This window comes from Carassius gibelio, chromosome A20 (genome assembly GCF_023724105.1).
Source record: "Carassius gibelio isolate Cgi1373 ecotype wild population from Czech Republic chromosome A20, carGib1.2-hapl.c, whole genome shotgun sequence".
Taxonomy (NCBI): Eukaryota; Metazoa; Chordata; class Actinopteri; order Cypriniformes; family Cyprinidae; genus Carassius; species Carassius gibelio.
Window position 1 is genome coordinate 22,097,318 of NC_068390.1, and position 17,603 is coordinate 22,114,920.

Here is a 17,603-nt window from a genome sequence, read left to right on the forward strand (position 1 = left end):
TATTGCAATTTAAAATAACTGTTTTAAATGTTATTCCTATGATGGCAAAGCTGAATTCTTACTTTAGTCTTACATGATCCTTCAGGGATCATTCTGATATGCAAATTTGATGCTCCAGACACATTTCTTATTATTATCCTTTTTTGTTGTTGTTTAAAGTGTTTTTTAGTTATTTCATCAACAAAAGTTCAGAAGAAAGGTTAAACCTCTGTAACATTTTTGTCAGACTTTTGATCAAATTATTGTGTCCTTGAAGAATAAAAGTACAAAAAGCTATATAAATAATTCTGTATAATTTCACACACACTCACACATATAAACGTTTTCAACATTGTAAATTTGTTATTACTGATTGATTGAAATATTTGGGAACATTTCAAACCAATGGCTATCTATCAGGTTAAATGATTTCACCTCACAAACTGATCAAGTACATTAGCTGGAAGTGATCAGAAAAACCTATGAGACTATAGGATTTATACTACAGATTCATCAGACATGTTTGCCAAACTACATCTTAGTAGTGTTGGAACAGTGTGTTGTGGACAGATGAGACTGACTGGCACCAAAGCCTGACATGTTTGGCAAAAAACAAGGATTGCCTTTGACCAGCAGCACCTCGGACCATCTGTAAAGCTTGGTTTCGGGTTGCTGTTGTGCCTCAGGGTCCGGCCAGACTGCCATCACTGAGTCAACCATGAATTACACAAAACCCACAAAACCGTAAAGTAGTTGAGGGGAATGTGAGACCATCTGTCTAAAGGCTTAGGCTGAACCACAAGTGGACATAGTGATAGCAAAACAATGACCTGAAACACTCAAGAAATACCACAAATGAATAGGTCAAAATGAAGGGTTTACGGAATTACCAAGTCAAGACCTACATCTTTCCACAGCAGAAATTCTTACACTAAGACTTTTGTTGAATAAATACATGAAAGACTTTTTGCCCTATACGGATATGTGCTAAACAACTTAAAATGGAAATCTATATCAAATCCAATCAGCAGGAAGTTTATTGTACCACTGATATGCATGCAATGTGGTTAAAAAAAGGGAGAAAATAATACATCTGACTGAAATCTTTGTTTATGAGTCGACATTAAAAATAAAATAAAAGCCCTTATTTTATAAAACATAGATTCTCAGAAAAAAATAAATAAATAAATAAAATATTTCATAAATAAATAGTGTACATACTTTTTAGGGTTGTGCAAGAGAACATTCCCTAACCTTGAGTCTTTCCCATGAAGCACCATTAGAGGAAGAGGAAGATTTTCATGATTCAAAAGCTTTTAATAAAGATTTGAAGATTGAAATGTATCATTTAAATGGGGGGGAAATATGAAATATTCAGTGTTTTCAGGCAGATACAGGGCAATGAATATGGCAACAGGAAATCAATCATTTTCTAAAGTGTTTTCATTAGAGAGAAAAATAAGTGGAGCAAAGGAAAATGTTCTTGTACATCTTTTTGGAGGGTCTTTGGATGTAAAACTAGAATCCGCTTATGAGTTTGTAAAAATATGAACAAACTCAGTTACTAAAGACAATATCTGTGTGTTGCAGATCAGGGCTGTTTTTCTATTGGTAAATAGAAAATTTGCCAAAACAATATTATTGAATAAATTAAATCTAGGAGGAACTGAAGGGACTGTGGTAACAACATTTTTGCAACCCTTTATTGAAATTAAAACCATGATCAGTCATTTTTTAGTTGTTTTAGCAGTAAAATTTAAACATCTATATTAAATAAGATTTACAAAATTAAATACAAACCATTCCAGAATGGGTAACAGTGTTGTGAATGACAAATTTACAGACTGACTAGCTAGTCAACTGCAGAAGTTCTAGCTAGTTTGGGACCAAATGTTGGTTTATAGATGTTGATAAACCTATATTTCAATTAAATAAAATCAAAAATGAATAGCTGAGTGGTTGAGCTGCCTGTACATGCATGAATACAGTCAAAATGCTTGATGAATGAAAATGTTTTAGTTTGTTTTTTGTTTTGTTTAAAGTAATCATTTTAACTTTTTTGCTTATAAGGAACTGAAATAGTTTATTAATAGTTTAACTTATCTAATAATTTTCACGCAAGTAGTGACATCAAAGAATATGATATTCTAAGAAAGTGCTGTTCACATTTCCCTTTTGCCGGACTGCAAGACTGTGTCAGGGTTAGACTGTTATACTCATGAAAGCTCACATCAAGTTGCTAATTGTTTCAGACGTAGAGAGCCCTTGCTTGACAGAGCTGAAGATGAGCTGGCTGACATCAATGAACCCGGGTCACGAGGACTCATGAGTGTGTTACTCAGCACACAGTCCTGAAGACATTCTCAAGTATGTGAGGAGAATGCCTCTAAGTATGCAGCAAATATGATTAGCATCTCTCCATTCTGAGTTGAACAATAAGTCTCTGGAAATTTTGTAGTATTTAATGTCTTAGATTAGAAACACAAAAAGCATCTATCTATGTGACACCTGGACCTTCTCATTAGAGTCTTTTTGAGAGACAATGTGACGTCATGGTTTTATTTATTTTGCATGTGTGGTATTTTGTGATTGTGTTGATTTGTTTTGTTTGAGGATGCTTAACAGACATCCACTCTCTTTTTGGAACTGAGGTAATACATTTCATATGTCATATATATATATATATATATATATATATATATATATATATATATATATATATATATATATATATATATATATATATATATATATATATATATCAAAGAAATACTGACCATCATCAACAAATAGATAATCTCCATAAACATTCAAAAGTCTGTGCACACAGCTGCAAATATATAGTACGCAGAATAGATTTTGTGAGTATTTGTCTCCCCCTAATGCATGACAATAAGTAGCACATGTAAAGTTTTGATTACCAAAGTTTAAAGGTGAAGTCTGAAAGACTTTTGTCAAAATACATTCTCTTAACTTAACCCAGTTTATTGTTCATTCAATTCTAAAAATATTCCATTCATGGGTCTGTCTCCCCCAAAAGTGTAAACAACACATTGAGACACCCAGATACCATCTAAACCAGGGGTCAGCAAACTCGGTCCTGTGATTGTCCTGCAGAGTTTAGCTCCAACTCTAATTAAACACACCTGAACCAGCCTATTAAGGGCTCACTAGGCATACTAGAAACTTCTGGGCAGGTGTGTTGAGGCAAACTGGAGCTAAACTTTGCAAGACACTGGCCCTACAGGACCAAGTGCGGAGACCCCTGATCAAAACATGTGCGGTCAGATCAGATATGCCAATGAAGAGAGTTTGGGTCTAGTTACTGAAGTAGGCTGAGCCAGAGGGTTTTTACCAAGTGTGGGACCTGGGCTGACATGGGAATAGTAATCCAAATTTGCCTACAAGCCAAAATCTGAAGCCTTACCAAAATCCACAGAGATAGAGAATGGAGTAAAACAAGGGTAAATGCTGGCGGTAATTTACAAGACTTTGATGGAATGTTTGAATTTCAATCAAGACACTGAAATAGTGGAGTTTCTTCTCAACAGTTTAGCTAAACTCCAGTTTTTGCCACATGCAGGGTTGCCAACTCTCATGCATCTGCCGTGACACTCACGCTTTGACTTCAGCGTGAGATTGATGCTAAAAGCGTGAGTGTCACACCAGATGCGTGAGAGTTGGCAAACCTGCACATGTTAGCTTGTTACTGTCTTTTGGTGCACATGTCAGCTCTTTACTGTCAAACCCCATATGAAATGGCAAGATACTGTAAAGATAATAATTATCATATAAGGGTATATGAATATAAGGGGTATTTGTAAAGGTTGTTTGGAAATGTTTTTTTTTGTGTGTAGTTCCACAAGGTGACAGTAGTATGCGCAGAAACTGCATACTTAACGTTTAAAGATGCTGTAAGGATTTCCTTTTCCTTTTGTATATTATAACAGGCAGTTAAACTTTTTGCAGACAATTTATACGCACTGAGCTTTCTCGTGAAGCTGAGCTGAGAGTAAGAAATAATTATTCTAGCATGTTATCAATCCGCCCGTAATTCCAGAACACACAGTTATAAGTAACCCAAAATAGCTTCTTTCCACATAAAGTTATTTGTGTAAAGTATGTGCAGTCTGACATTATGATATATGTGGTCACATATGTAGCTGCTCTCTTTTCCATGTATTTAGAAGGGAAAACAGGATGCATTAGAAATCTGTCACTGTGAGTGGGCCGGGAGCAATATCTCTGTGGGCAGAATGGGAGAATCTTGTTCAGCCGTGGCCGAGTCTTGAACAAGGGCACTGCCCTGTTTGTCTTATCCAAATGTACAACCCAACCCACTCGTGCCTAGATAGTCACAATGACCCATTCATATTTATAATAGAGGTTCAGTTTGTTTTGATGCATTTCACTTCCTGTAGTGGTCATTATCACAGAAGATTCACGGGAATCACTTGACTCTGTTGTTATAAAGCCTAAAAAGAAGTGTTTTAACTCTACCCTGGACATTTCTCTCTTTTTTTAAAAGACATTATGCCTTATTAATATTATATTTGTATTATTATTATTAATTATTATCATTTCACACACACATTTCTGAAATTTACAATGAAAATATATTGAATAGGTGTCTTCCCATGACTCAGATTGCTAGTCAGATTCCCAGTTACTGCTTTGCAAGTCAGTTTGACTGAATATATGTTTTAGGAGATGTCTTCTTCCTTCTACAGCCAACCAAAACACTGGTGACGCACCAAAGCCCTTCTTCCATGAAATGTCAAAGAGGAATGTCTACTAGAAGTGCCATTTTATAGCTGCGCTCACACAGAGATGCAATGCGCTGAAAGGCTGATTTTTGACCTTTGAGGTGAGAGCATGTGTGGAGGATGGAACAAAGATGTTCGCAAAAGTCCCAAAGTTCAACATGTGATTTTTCGTTTGGCAGATTTACAGTTTGAGAAAACCGATGAGGTGATAAACACACGAGGGATAAAGCAAGAAAAATATTGAAAAAATGTTTTTGGAGAAGAACAAGTAGTCTGATCTATCTGAGAGAGATGTAAAGAATTATCACCGTAACAGCATGTAACCTCTAAAAGCCAATAACTAGACATGACTGTCCTAGTGTTGTGTGGTTAGAAAAACACATTGAAATTCCTTTATCTACTTTATTTAAAGCAATGAATACAACTGGGTTGCATTGGATAACATCTTGTTCCAAAACGAGGTTCAAAAGTCTCCTGGTGCTCTTGTCGAGTTAGTTTAGATCTCTTGAAAGTCTCTTCTCATGAGAAATTTTCCCAAACTCATCTGAAAGAACTGCTAGCTGTGCTGTCCTGGGTCAGAGGCCCTGTCCCATACCAGGAGAGTTTCAAGACACTGATTTGTGTGTTTGGACATGTTTTAAAAAGCTAAATGTGAACTTTAAAGCAATAGTTGTCTCAAAAATGTCAATTATTTGATTATTTAGTCACCCTCATTTTATTCAAAACAAGCATGCTGTTAATTTATCTGTGGAACACAAAACATTTGTAAATAATGACAGTATTTTTTTTTTAGGTGAACAGTTCCTTTTGGCGGTTGATAATGTTGTGCTTGTCCTTGTTATGAAATACATTTATTATAAGTATTATTATTTTTCGTTTTTGTATTTTTTGGAAAGCATGGTGAACTTTACACACACTGGACCTATTTTACATCACATGGAGTGAGTAATGACTGTATCTGTATCTGTCCCATGTTCTCAGCAAACATGAAGACCCAAAGACTAAGGCTCTCAACGAGGGGACCTCAAGATGACAAAACAAGCTTTAAAATAAGATAACTCTTCTTTTAATTCACCCTGCCGAAACTGTCTTGAAAAACCTGAGGAAGCCTGTAAGTGCAATTTCTTGAACTGGAAATTCATATTCATAAAATTGTAAAAACATCATAGGATGTCTTTTATAATGAATATAAATGTTTTTCTTAAAAAATAAATTATGCTGTAGAAATTGGAGGGAAAAATAATATTTTTTAATATCCAGTAAATCACAAATAACTGGAAAAGTAGTGGAGCCTTCAAATATTGTTGTGAAGAATGAATAGCTTCGAATTCTTGGTCTTTCCTACCACATCAAGTCCTCGAGCAAAGCAATGATTATCATATGATTTAGGTGGGTTTTTTTTTTTTAGTATGTGAAACTGAATACAAAATACCTAAGTATTATCCCTAAGTATTTATACCTAAGTATTAGCATAAAAAGGCCGATGCTGATTCTCTGTGAAGACTATTAGACAATGGTAACTGTAGTTGGTTAACCAAACCAAACAGATATTTCTCTGTGGTTTATCAGTTTGATAGTCCAAGAAATTCAGTTCACCGTTGGCCAGTACGCAGTCAACATTGGCATTTGCAAACAAAACACCTCTTATGGAGTTGTTCTCCTCTTGAATTCATCCCATCACATGGCATTTTTCTAGTACAGTTGTCTTTGTTTGCCGATTTCTCACACTCATGAGAAATGATGAAACAAAATGGATGCAGAAGGGATTTTTGTGTGTGGTTATTTTTTCTTTTTTGCAGGGTAACCTTTTGTAACTTAATTTGTGTTCGAAAATGAGGAGGTTTCATAAAGACAGTCAAAACCACAACCACATATTATGCCTTGATCAGCAAACGTGCCATATTATTCTAAATTCTGACTTGCCAGCAGTGTTTTTGTTAATCAACTAAAACTAAAACTGTTCAAATTTGTTTTCAGTATTTAAAATAAAACTGAAATAAAATTGAAATATTAGATTTTAATAAAAAAAATTAAAGTGAGAAATGTTGAGAAAACCTATTTACAACTGCAATTGCAGCAATGTAAATATTGTTGTCTTTTCTGGAATGCCATCTATATTGGGTTGCCTTCTTACACTGGATGATAAGTCACGGTTCACAGGGTTTTGATAAGAATGAGACTGAAAGGTCTGTTTCTCATAGCTGTGAAGGTTCCTGCACAATTGATAACAATGATGTACTGCATCCAATTAATGACAAATGACAATCTTAAAACAGCACAGGGTTTCTGAAAACAGACAGTAATGCAAGTAGATAAGAAAGGGGTTGAGGAAAGTCAAAAATACAGACAGTACTATTTAGAAAGGTACACATTCCTGTTTGCATGGGCCTTTTGTCAGCTTCCTGTATCCTGTGTGAAGAGAAAAATAGCCTGTGAGCATGACAGGATATGCAGTTTTTTATATATATATCCAATATGATTTATTCAGTGGTTATGCTTATGTTTGGCTTAAGTTCAGAATTATTAGTATTATTTTTTTAATTATTTGTCAGAAAAATCACGATCAGTTTTTATGTAATTATGAAATTTATGAAATTTAGTCTAACCAAGCAGTACACCATATTCATGAATCTAAATGGGAAAGTTAAGACCCATTGGAATGTACTATATCTCTTTTTTGTTTTGTTTAGTTTTTTTAAGGTAGATATCAACTGCTCTCATAACAAGATGTTTTGCGATGGCAAATGATTTCACGTGTAATAGTACTGCTTAGTGGCTCGTCTCCTGAACTGCCTCTTACGTGGTTCCATGACTGAAGTCAAGAAGCTACTTATTTTACTGCTGTAAGACATCCTGACATCTGGTTTTAATGATACAGGCTGCTCATTTGTGAGTAAGATCAAAAGGTTCAGGTGTTTTTTTTTTTTTTACAAGATCTTTAAACCAGTAATATTGGAAAGGTTTTGACAAAAAAAAGTCTAAGATTTCTGGCAGAATAATGTACACCAGCTCTCCAAAGATCAAAGCTAATCATGCATCCAAAGAGACATACAAAATGTGAACTTTAAGCTGTATAGGACCAGGACAGAAAGCAGTATTATATTATATTATATTATATTATATTATATTATATTATATTATATTATATTATATTATATTATATTATATTATATTATATTATATTATATTATATTATATTATATTATATTATATTATATTATATATACACAAACGCACACACATATACAACTTTTACACACTTTCAGCAGTCAAATAGATCATCCTTGCAGTAAAATATTTTGTCATCTAATTTAAAATTAACTTTCTATAGTAGTTTCTAAAGTTTCTAAATAATATTCAGAAGTTTTATTTTATGTAAAAATATTTTTATTAATTTGTAAAAAAAAATGTATTTAGTATTATTCAATGTTACTGAAATTAATTTTTAAGGGTGAGATAAAAGAACATTAATATACATGTTATCACTTACAATGTGTATATAAAATAATCACAACTATTATTAGTATTAGAAGTGATATTAGTATTTATGTGAATACATTTACATTCTAGTACTTATATACAGTATATTTTATTTTTATATGGAAGAAAAATAATTGGTATTTGAGTACTCAGTAAATGTGGGGTTGAAAAGGAAAAAATATAATGTTCTCATCAACCTGACCTCCCTCTGTGGTTCTATTTGGAGCTCTGTGGTTTCATATCTTACTTTTGCAAAAACCCACACCTGCTTATGCATGAGTCAAAGACGGCTGAAGCCTCAACTTTAATCATATCTATCTATCTATCTATCTATCTATCTATCTATCTATCTATCTATCTATCTATCTATCTATCTATCTATCTATCTATCTATCTATCTATCATTGATAGATTCTTAATCTTTTTGCATGTACATTTTATCAGACAAGCAGATTAATATTGTAAACTACATTTTAAAGTCAGTTTTAAATACTACAGAAAATCCGACTGGGCTTTTGCTTTTGCTTTTGTACTTGTGTTTCTGTTTTGGTGTGTTGACATTTTATATTATATTTAGAATAATTTTCACTATCACTTAAAAAAAAAAGTAAACCTACACAGGAAATCGAGAGTACAAATGAAGTCCAAAGTTTATGCACTAAGCATCAAGAACACTCGGAACAGGATGTTATAAGACTCTGAATATAATGCTGACATTTTGCTAGAGACAAGTCGCATTAATCATATCACTACGTATGAGTCCTTAAACCTGAAAACTGACTAAATGGCGTTTATGTTGTTGTTGTTGTGATGGCAGTCATGTTTGAAACACGCTCCATGGTATTTATTTCTACTTTTTAGATCTTTGATTTCTCATAGAGCAACTGTTGTTATAGAGGTATGTTTGAGCCTAAGAATGGAAATACTGATGTCTATATTATTCTTAGATGGAATTTTCTGACTTCATAGTCATGTGTGTTAGAAACAGGTCTACATAAAGAACAAGCACAATGGTTTTTGAGGAGGTTCTGTAATATTCGGCCTGATCAATGTCCTGACATGTGCAGCCCAAAGTAGGATATGTGGTAAAACAAAAGGTGTGAAATGAGCTATTTAATAAGTACCAAGGAATCAAAGGAAAGAAAAATCATAAGAGTTACTCAGTAAATTGTTGTTTTCATATCTCTGTGGTTGAATTGATTTTAAACATGATAAAGAATCGTGATAAAGCATTATTTATGTGGTATAAACTCTTTGAGTAACTGCTGATATTATCTGCATTCGGATCACACTGTGTGCAAATCTGTTAACCACACAAAACACTTTCAGTCCAACCACTTTTCCACCTTCACCGAAAAGTAGAGCTCACCATTTCCTGCATTGAGCCCCAGACTCATTTTCCACCATGCATTTGCAGAAAGGGACTTTTCTTGCAGTGCACAGCACCTTTGAGCTTTGGGTACCTTCTTGAGAAGATGAAACCTGAAAGTGTAGATTTTAGACAGGTAATTGGTAAATGGGGGTCCTAAGGAGGGTCCATCATAAACGCAAAGATGTTTTCTATGGAATATGAAAGAAAAAGAAGTAAGAAACAAAATATGGCAAACTCAAATCGACCACGTGTCTCTGGTTACCTGTGTCAGCAATTTAGTCGAGATTCAAAGAATTGGGGAAGGGTACAACAGGAAGTACTACCTCTGCAGGCCACATCACGGTTTTCCCCCATGCGTGTGATGTCACTTGTCTCTTGTCGGACTGAACCCCTATAGGTCTGTATTGTGGAAAGTACAGCCTCACCCCTTTATAAAGCGGACCGCATCAGTGAGGCGATCACCTTCGAGACGATCATCTTCGAGACGATCAGCCTCCGATAAAGCAACCAACACATCAAGATCTGATCTACGAGCAACTGCAGACCCAAACATGAAGCCCTACTGCATCTTCATCGCCTGCCTTGTGCTCTTCGCTTTCTGCTCACTGGCACGCAGTGAATGTGCGTCTTTTACTTTATTTCTTTATTTTTAGTTAAACATTAGACCATTAATAACTGAATCTATATTTGTTAGGCGCTTTCTTGATTTCTAAATGCATCCTATTCAAATATTGATTTATATTTAGTGTTTTTAACCCTTTTTTTCTTCTTGCAGTCAGCCAAGGTCCCGATAAGTGCTGCTTTTCTTTTTCCAATGTAAGAATCCCAGTAAAGCAGGTTGAGAGTCATCATACTACACATCTTGAGTGCAACAGGAATGGTGTCATGTAAGTTTTTTTGTAATGTCTTAATTAAAATGAATTGTTGATTAATTATGTGAAATCATGAACCCTCTTCTCTTTTGAATTTTCAGTGTCATCACAAAAGCCCAAAGAGAGATCTGTGTTGACCCGACAGAGAGATGGGTTCAGAGACTGATCAACTTCGTGGATAATCAAAACATGAAGGAGATGTCACTCAGCAGCTCTGAGGACAGCGAATAAGATATGAACAGCTCTTCTCTTTTCAGACTATTGATTAAAGTTTTCAAACTGATTTTAAGCTTTCATTGTGAAAAATAAATAAAAACATATGCACCTGCACAATGCTGTTAATCAATTATTTATGTTATATATATGTATTCAAAGTATATCTAAACTAACATTGTTGAGTTTAATGAAAACCTGTTTGAATTTTAACAAATCCATACAATAAAATATGGTGAACCAAAAGTGGATTTTGAACATTATTTGAAAAAAAAATGCAATAACCGCAATATAATACTACTAATAATAATAACAATAGCTGACTTTATTATATTACATTTACTTGGGGAGAATGTGGTAACATGCAGACCCTAATTCTCCCTTATCGAATCCTTAAATATTACTTAAATGAAGCTTTACTGTTGTAAATGGAAAGACAAAAGAATTATGAGGGTAGATTATTCCCCTGTTTAACTGTTAAACTTGCACAGGACAATGTCGCTGTCAGATTTCACAGGCTTCATGTTATTGTACAATTACAGTATCTTTTACAGGCAAATCTAGGATGCTAAAATTATCTGATGCCTATTATTATTATTATTATTAACTATATTTTATACAAATGCATCAGTAAGTTACAGTATATGGGCGATATGTAATATGTAAGATATATAATAGACACACAATATGTGTAAGTGTGAAGGTAGTCTATTATCTAGGCTTGCAAACTGTCCTGTATTAGCCAGGACTTTCCGTATATTGGGCCTAATTGATTTGTCCAGTACGCGACCTCCCTTGTCCTGTTTACTGAATGCCACACTGATCCAGCCACTGACTGATACAACAGCAGCAGTGCTGATCACGACACTTGAGAATGATGACACCTGCCATCATCCAATCATGACTCTTTCAGTCGAATACTAATTCTGAGGCACACTGTTACTGAGGCTGTCAGAAGAATTTGTGTGGTTGGTTTTTACCACTGTGTGAAACTGTGGGTGGGACTTTTTTGTGTTCTTTTTATATTCAGGCATTTGACATTGTTGCTCAAGCATCAACTATTTTCCTTATTTTACTGATTCACTTATTATCAATCATATTGTTGTCCTTTATATCCATATAAAATGACCAAGGTTTTTAAATCTTACTCTATTATAATCACTTACTCACTGGCAGGTTTTTGAAATCATATCCTTTTATTCTGTTTTGGTATCTTCTCCATCATGCATTATTTTCCCAAGCTGAGGCTGTGTTACTCTTCTGTTCTTTGTTTTCTTTTGTCTCTTTCTCTTCATTTCTCTCATCTTATTGTTTCTTTGATTTTTCTTTTCTAGTTTCATGTGTTATGGTTTCTGTTTCAGTTAGTCTTTTTCTTTATAAAGTTTTTTTGCATTTGATTTCTCTTCATGATGGTATATCTTATATGTCTCATATTGGTTACTGCAAAGAAGTGCAGATTCAAGAGTTTCCTGTAGCTTCCTGTGGCAAAAACTCATAACATGGGGGCCTTGATTGTAATTTAAGTCACTGTGTCAAACGCATCTGACAAATGTAAGACAAATGTAAGTGTCCTTCTCCTTCCTTTTTTATTGAAAGATGTATGGAAATGGAATATGGGTGAAAAATAAAGAAGGAGAAAATTGGGAAACAGGAAAATATCAAATTGTCTTCATTTATCAGGTTACACTTGTCAGCAATTAGGGCTAGGTTCACAGAATTAGGAAACGGTACAAGAGGAAGTACTTCTACCATTGTAGACCACATTAAGTTTTTCTCTTCTTTGTGGTATCACCTGTGTAAGGTCCACACACTTGGCCCAAGGTAAGTATCCAGTGGTGGCTGAAAGTTTCTTGCATGTTCGGTCTTTTCAGCACGCAAAGTTATTCAATTGAAGTTTAATTATAATCGAACTCTATTTTAATATGACCTGGAATTTAAATCATACGAATTGGTTGCTGGACAATTTCTAATTATTATTATTCTGACATTTGATTATTCTATTTATTTTTTTATATTATTGCACTCGTTCATTCGGGTGCTCATTGTGCACAGTTGCACAAGTCTTGGCCATTTGCAATCCAAATTTTAATTGATTGAGCAATTAATATGATCACACACTGTATTTTAAAGCATATGCCTCTTCGCTATTAAAGGATTCCATCTCAGCCTTTAATTTTCTCCCTAAAACTGATAGTACCTTGTGAATGCTTTTAATTGACTGACTGAATTATGTGGTCATAAATGGTGTAGTAGAGCTAATAGGACTTGATGTTTTAATCCCTGTGGAAAGTTAGCATGTCTGATGTCAGCAGCGGTACAGGGGAGGGGAGGAAAGAAGGTTTGTTGCAAATGTTATCTGAGCACCTTAAATTATCCAGAACATTAGCGAGTGTTGTAAACATGACATCTCTCTTATCTTCTGAAAGAAAACCATCAAAAGTCCACTCCAGCAAACATTATTTCTCTCCCTACAAAGTGCCATGCAAAGGCATCATTTATGCTTTTGTCACTTCCCTCTTATGAATTCATGCACAAATATAGCAATTTTATAGCAATTTCTGTGTAACCAAAATCTCTTTATGCCAATCTCTGCCTGTCGAGACACCCACTACTCCGACCTGCAGAGACTACACTCAAGTTTATTTACAGGCTGAATTAGGAATATCATGATAGTGGTGATATCATGCTTTCAATGAAGCCCTGTGTCTAGCAGTTTTTACAGAATCACATGATCTACAGTCTAGACTTTAGCTGGCACAATCAGGTTGTTTCAATTCTGAGCAGTGAATGTTTTCAATAATCAATAAGGAGCAATAATGAATGGTTTAAAAAATATTTGGTTATCAGGTTGTTATTTTTACAAAACATTATTTAAAAATATATATGGCAAGAAGTTCCATTGTCAGCTGATGTCTTTCAATAAAGTGTTGTAGCCTATGTCTTTATGGCTGCTGTAAATACCACCAACCACAAGATGGCACTGTGACAGAGCTTCATGATGCGCATTACCCTCCATGCTTTATATATAAAATATAAAAAGGACTAGTAACAGTAATATGCTATTCCAAATTCAGCATCTAGCACTTGTTTATCCCAATCATTTTAAACGTAACTAACGTGAAATAAAAAAATAAATAAAAAACTTCTACAAGATGGCTTATCTAACTTCTTTAAACTTTCAAAAATACAAAGTTTATGAGGGGTAGTAATCACATGTTCCTAGACTTTGTAATGCATAAGCAAAATCCCTTGGTGTGCATAATTTTTGTTTCATGATACTTGCCTGTTCGCCCCCCCATACAATTCAGTCTACTATATGTTAATGTTCAGCACAGTGCAAAACGAAATACATTACAATTTACAGTACAATGCCACTTGCTTTTTTTAGACACAAAAACAGGGTGAGTATAGGGAAGAAAATGTAGCAGAAATTAATAAAGGTATGTGTAATATTTTGCTGTGTAATGTATAATATATATATATATATATATATATATATATATATATATATTAATATATTATGTGTGTGTGTGTGTGTGTGTGTAATGTTTGGTTTATTACACTGCTGACAGCTGTTCTTTTTCCTTCCTTATTTTGCATCTTTATTTCTGAAAACTTTGTCCTTTTTCTTTTTTCTTTACTAAATCCAGCACTATGCATCACACAAAGAAACATTACTAAATGGCTCTTTTGATTGACTAATGATAGCTAATTCAGTAGCACGCTGAGGCTGTCAGCAACATTTGTGAGGTTGATTGTCACTGTGTGAATCTGTGGGAGTTTGGCACGTTAACCCTCCCATTTTATTTTGTCTTTCCTTCAGGAGTTGCTGTTCAAGAAAAAAATCAGATTTTCTTTTTCATGAAACTCTCTTTCTATTCAATAAATTTCTTTATTCCTCAATCTTTATAGCGACATGGACTACTATAATTTAATGTTAACAATTATTATTTAAAGAAATGCCTTATCTTTTTCTACTAGCTCATTCTCTCTTAGTTTTTTTTTTTCTATTTTATTTTACATTTTCTTCAGGCCTTCTCGAATTTAATATTTATATACCAAAGGATTAAATAATAATGAAGGCTGGTTAGCATGGTCCTGTTTGACCCTGTTGTTAGAAGCTATAACCTCACAATAATAATAATAAATAAATTCATACATACATACATCTTTTTCTCTTGACAGCCTTTTAATGCAAAATTAAATAAAATTTGAACATACATAAATTTGAAATAATAAATTTCATTGGAGCCTGTCAGTTACCTCTCTGACCACTAGTGGCCGCCATTACTAGTCTAATGCAGTGTCAAGTTTTAACTAGCACCATTATCAGCCTCTTAATATATATCATGGTTATAAACATATGTGCACTTATTTGTATGTTAATTTATAAGTTCATGCTTTAACATGTTTAATAATTGTTTAAGAATTTTGTGTGTATGTGTGTGTGTGTGTGTATATATATCAATATTTTTTACATAAAGAGCAACTGAAATGAGACATGTGCTTTTTATTTGTCTGACATGGGGCTGCAAATTGAATATTTCATTCCAAAATGATCAGCAGCCAAGAGCTGAGCAGAGCAGAGCAGAATACTGCAAGCAAGTGTCCAACTGAACCAGACAATTTTGATGTAGCAGATTAGATATGAGACTAGACAGGTGGTCGCAAGTACTGATGCCAGCTAGTGTGTGTGTGTGTGTGTGTGTGTTTGTTTTTTTTTAATCACAGATTGTGGACAAATGATTTGAATTCAGAATTCAATATCTTGTATTCAGACCTGACAATCAAAATGCAAAGATGACCTTTTATTCATCCAGGATATATATTTGCACTATGGCGATAAAATGTAAAATCAGTTAAAAGAAAAGCAGTGAGTGGATAGTGGATCAGCTGGCTTTAAAACAGACATTATGACAAAATGACCGACTATCACATTCTAAATACATAAGCAGTTGTTTATTCTACATCCTTTGGTGGATGAAAGCTAGCCACAATATATTTTGTGCATGCATCTCCACTCCCCCCTCCTCTTGCCTGAAGGGCCAAAGAAATATTAAAATCGAGATATTAGGTAATGATTCATATTAAGCCAATAACTACTCCTGTCCCTCCAGATGGAAGACTGTAACATGTTGTTGTATTATTACATTGCATTTGATATTTCTTTGGTGTCCTAGTTTTTAAAACCATGCAGAATAAAAAATTGCATGCAGCATGAAGAAAGGCTAGAATGACTTTTTGGCATTTCATGTTACACTCTTTCAGCTGAGGTCATACAAGAAAGATTGTATATTAACCACGTCTGCCTAGAATACCCTGTTGCTAGGTGACCTGACAATAAAATGACTGGTTTTGGGATGGTGTGTGGGGGGGGGGGGGTCACCTTCATGAATATTTATAGCGAATTGTCTGATGACTGGTTCCTGTTTGTTAAGCTTAAGAATGGAGCATCTAAATCTCACTAGTGGAATTGCTTCAGCCTCCATAGACTGACTTCATTACACAAAGAGTGCATGCATGTACTTAAAATGTCAAAACAGCCTGAACTGAAATCGATTGTTTGTTTTCATATGGCTGTTTTTCCCAAGGGCAGGGAAATAAAGCAGAAACAAATATCCACAGTGTAGGCTAAACATTAGCTTGTGCACTTCACAACCCTTCAGACTTCATTATACTTCAACAGTTGAGTTGTCATGAAAATTCTGATATAATTATACTGCAAATAAAAGAGTCTTAGCAGCACTTTTAGATGGATTCCTTCAGGGTAAAAATAACAACAAAGTCCTTTCACTTTGGAGTAGCTTAATTCCTCTATATATGGAGTGATTTGGAGATGAAATCTGGAGAATATGAAGATTTAATAAGTATATGCAATGACTTAAACTCCTAAAAAGGTTATTTATTGTCATCTATGGTTCCATGAAGAACCGTTAGGATCCATGGAACATTGCTTTTGAACAAAATTTTCTTTAGAACATAACAGCTGTCCACTGAAAGGTTCTTTGTGGAACCCAAAATAGTTCTTTATGGAATCACAGCAGGTTCCCTTTTGGAACCTGTATGTTTAAGACTGTACCAATGATAACATCAATACTGCATGAAGTAAAATTTTACCCTCTGGTGCTCTTTCATCATTTTATGATTGGCAATTTTTACGTTTTGTTTTGTTTTTAGAATGTTTTACTTCATCGGAATGGTATGAAACTTTATAAAGGTTTTTGCACTTGCTGTGTGAACACACACTACTATAAATCATGTACCGTATTTTCCAGACTATAAGTCACACTTATTTTCTTAGTTTGGCTGGTCCAGCGACTTATAGTCAAGTGCGACTTATTTATCAAAATTAATTTGACATGAACCGAGAGAAATGAACTAAGAGAAAACATTACAGTCTACAGCCGCCAGAGGGCGCTCTATGCTGCTCAGTGCTGCTGTAGTCTACACTGAAGACATAGAGCGCCCTCTCGCGACTGTAGACGGTAATGTTTTGTCTTGGTTCTTGGTTCTAAATAAATGCGACTTATAGTCCAGCGCGACTTATATGTTTTTTTTCCTCATCATGACGTATTTTTGGACTGATGCGAATTATACTCAGGTCCGAAAAATACGGTACATAAATTGAAAAGGTTTAATAGTTAAAAAAATATATATATAAAAACAGTTTAAAAAATATAGTTACATTCCTCATGGTCAAAAATGAAAAGCACTGGAAACAAATAGGAAACGAATTTAATCTAGTGAAAACATTTGGTACTACTGTACATCTAAACAAAATCGTACTGAAACCTTATTATTTTAAAATATCAACTTCAAATTTGGAACACAACTTGTTTATATTTAGGGCTTAGATTTTTCTCACAGTTTTAGACCAAATCATGTTATGGAAAATATATTTCACATAAAATGTGAAAATAC

The 17,603-nt window shown here is 34.2% G+C and overlaps 1 protein-coding gene across 1 annotated transcript; it reads left to right on the forward strand.

Annotated features, from left to right (window-relative positions):
- The first annotated feature begins 10,038 nt into the window (after positions 1-10,038).
- LOC127938800 (C-C motif chemokine 3) lies at positions 10,039-10,802 on the forward strand. Its single transcript, XM_052535668.1, has 3 exons — positions 10,039-10,218; positions 10,373-10,484; positions 10,571-10,802. The coding sequence occupies exons 1-3, from the start codon at positions 10,149-10,151 to the stop codon at positions 10,698-10,700; spliced, it is 312 nt and encodes a 103-aa protein (XP_052391628.1). The 5' UTR covers positions 10,039-10,148; the 3' UTR covers positions 10,701-10,802.
- The last annotated feature ends 6,801 nt before the right edge of the window (positions 10,803-17,603 follow it).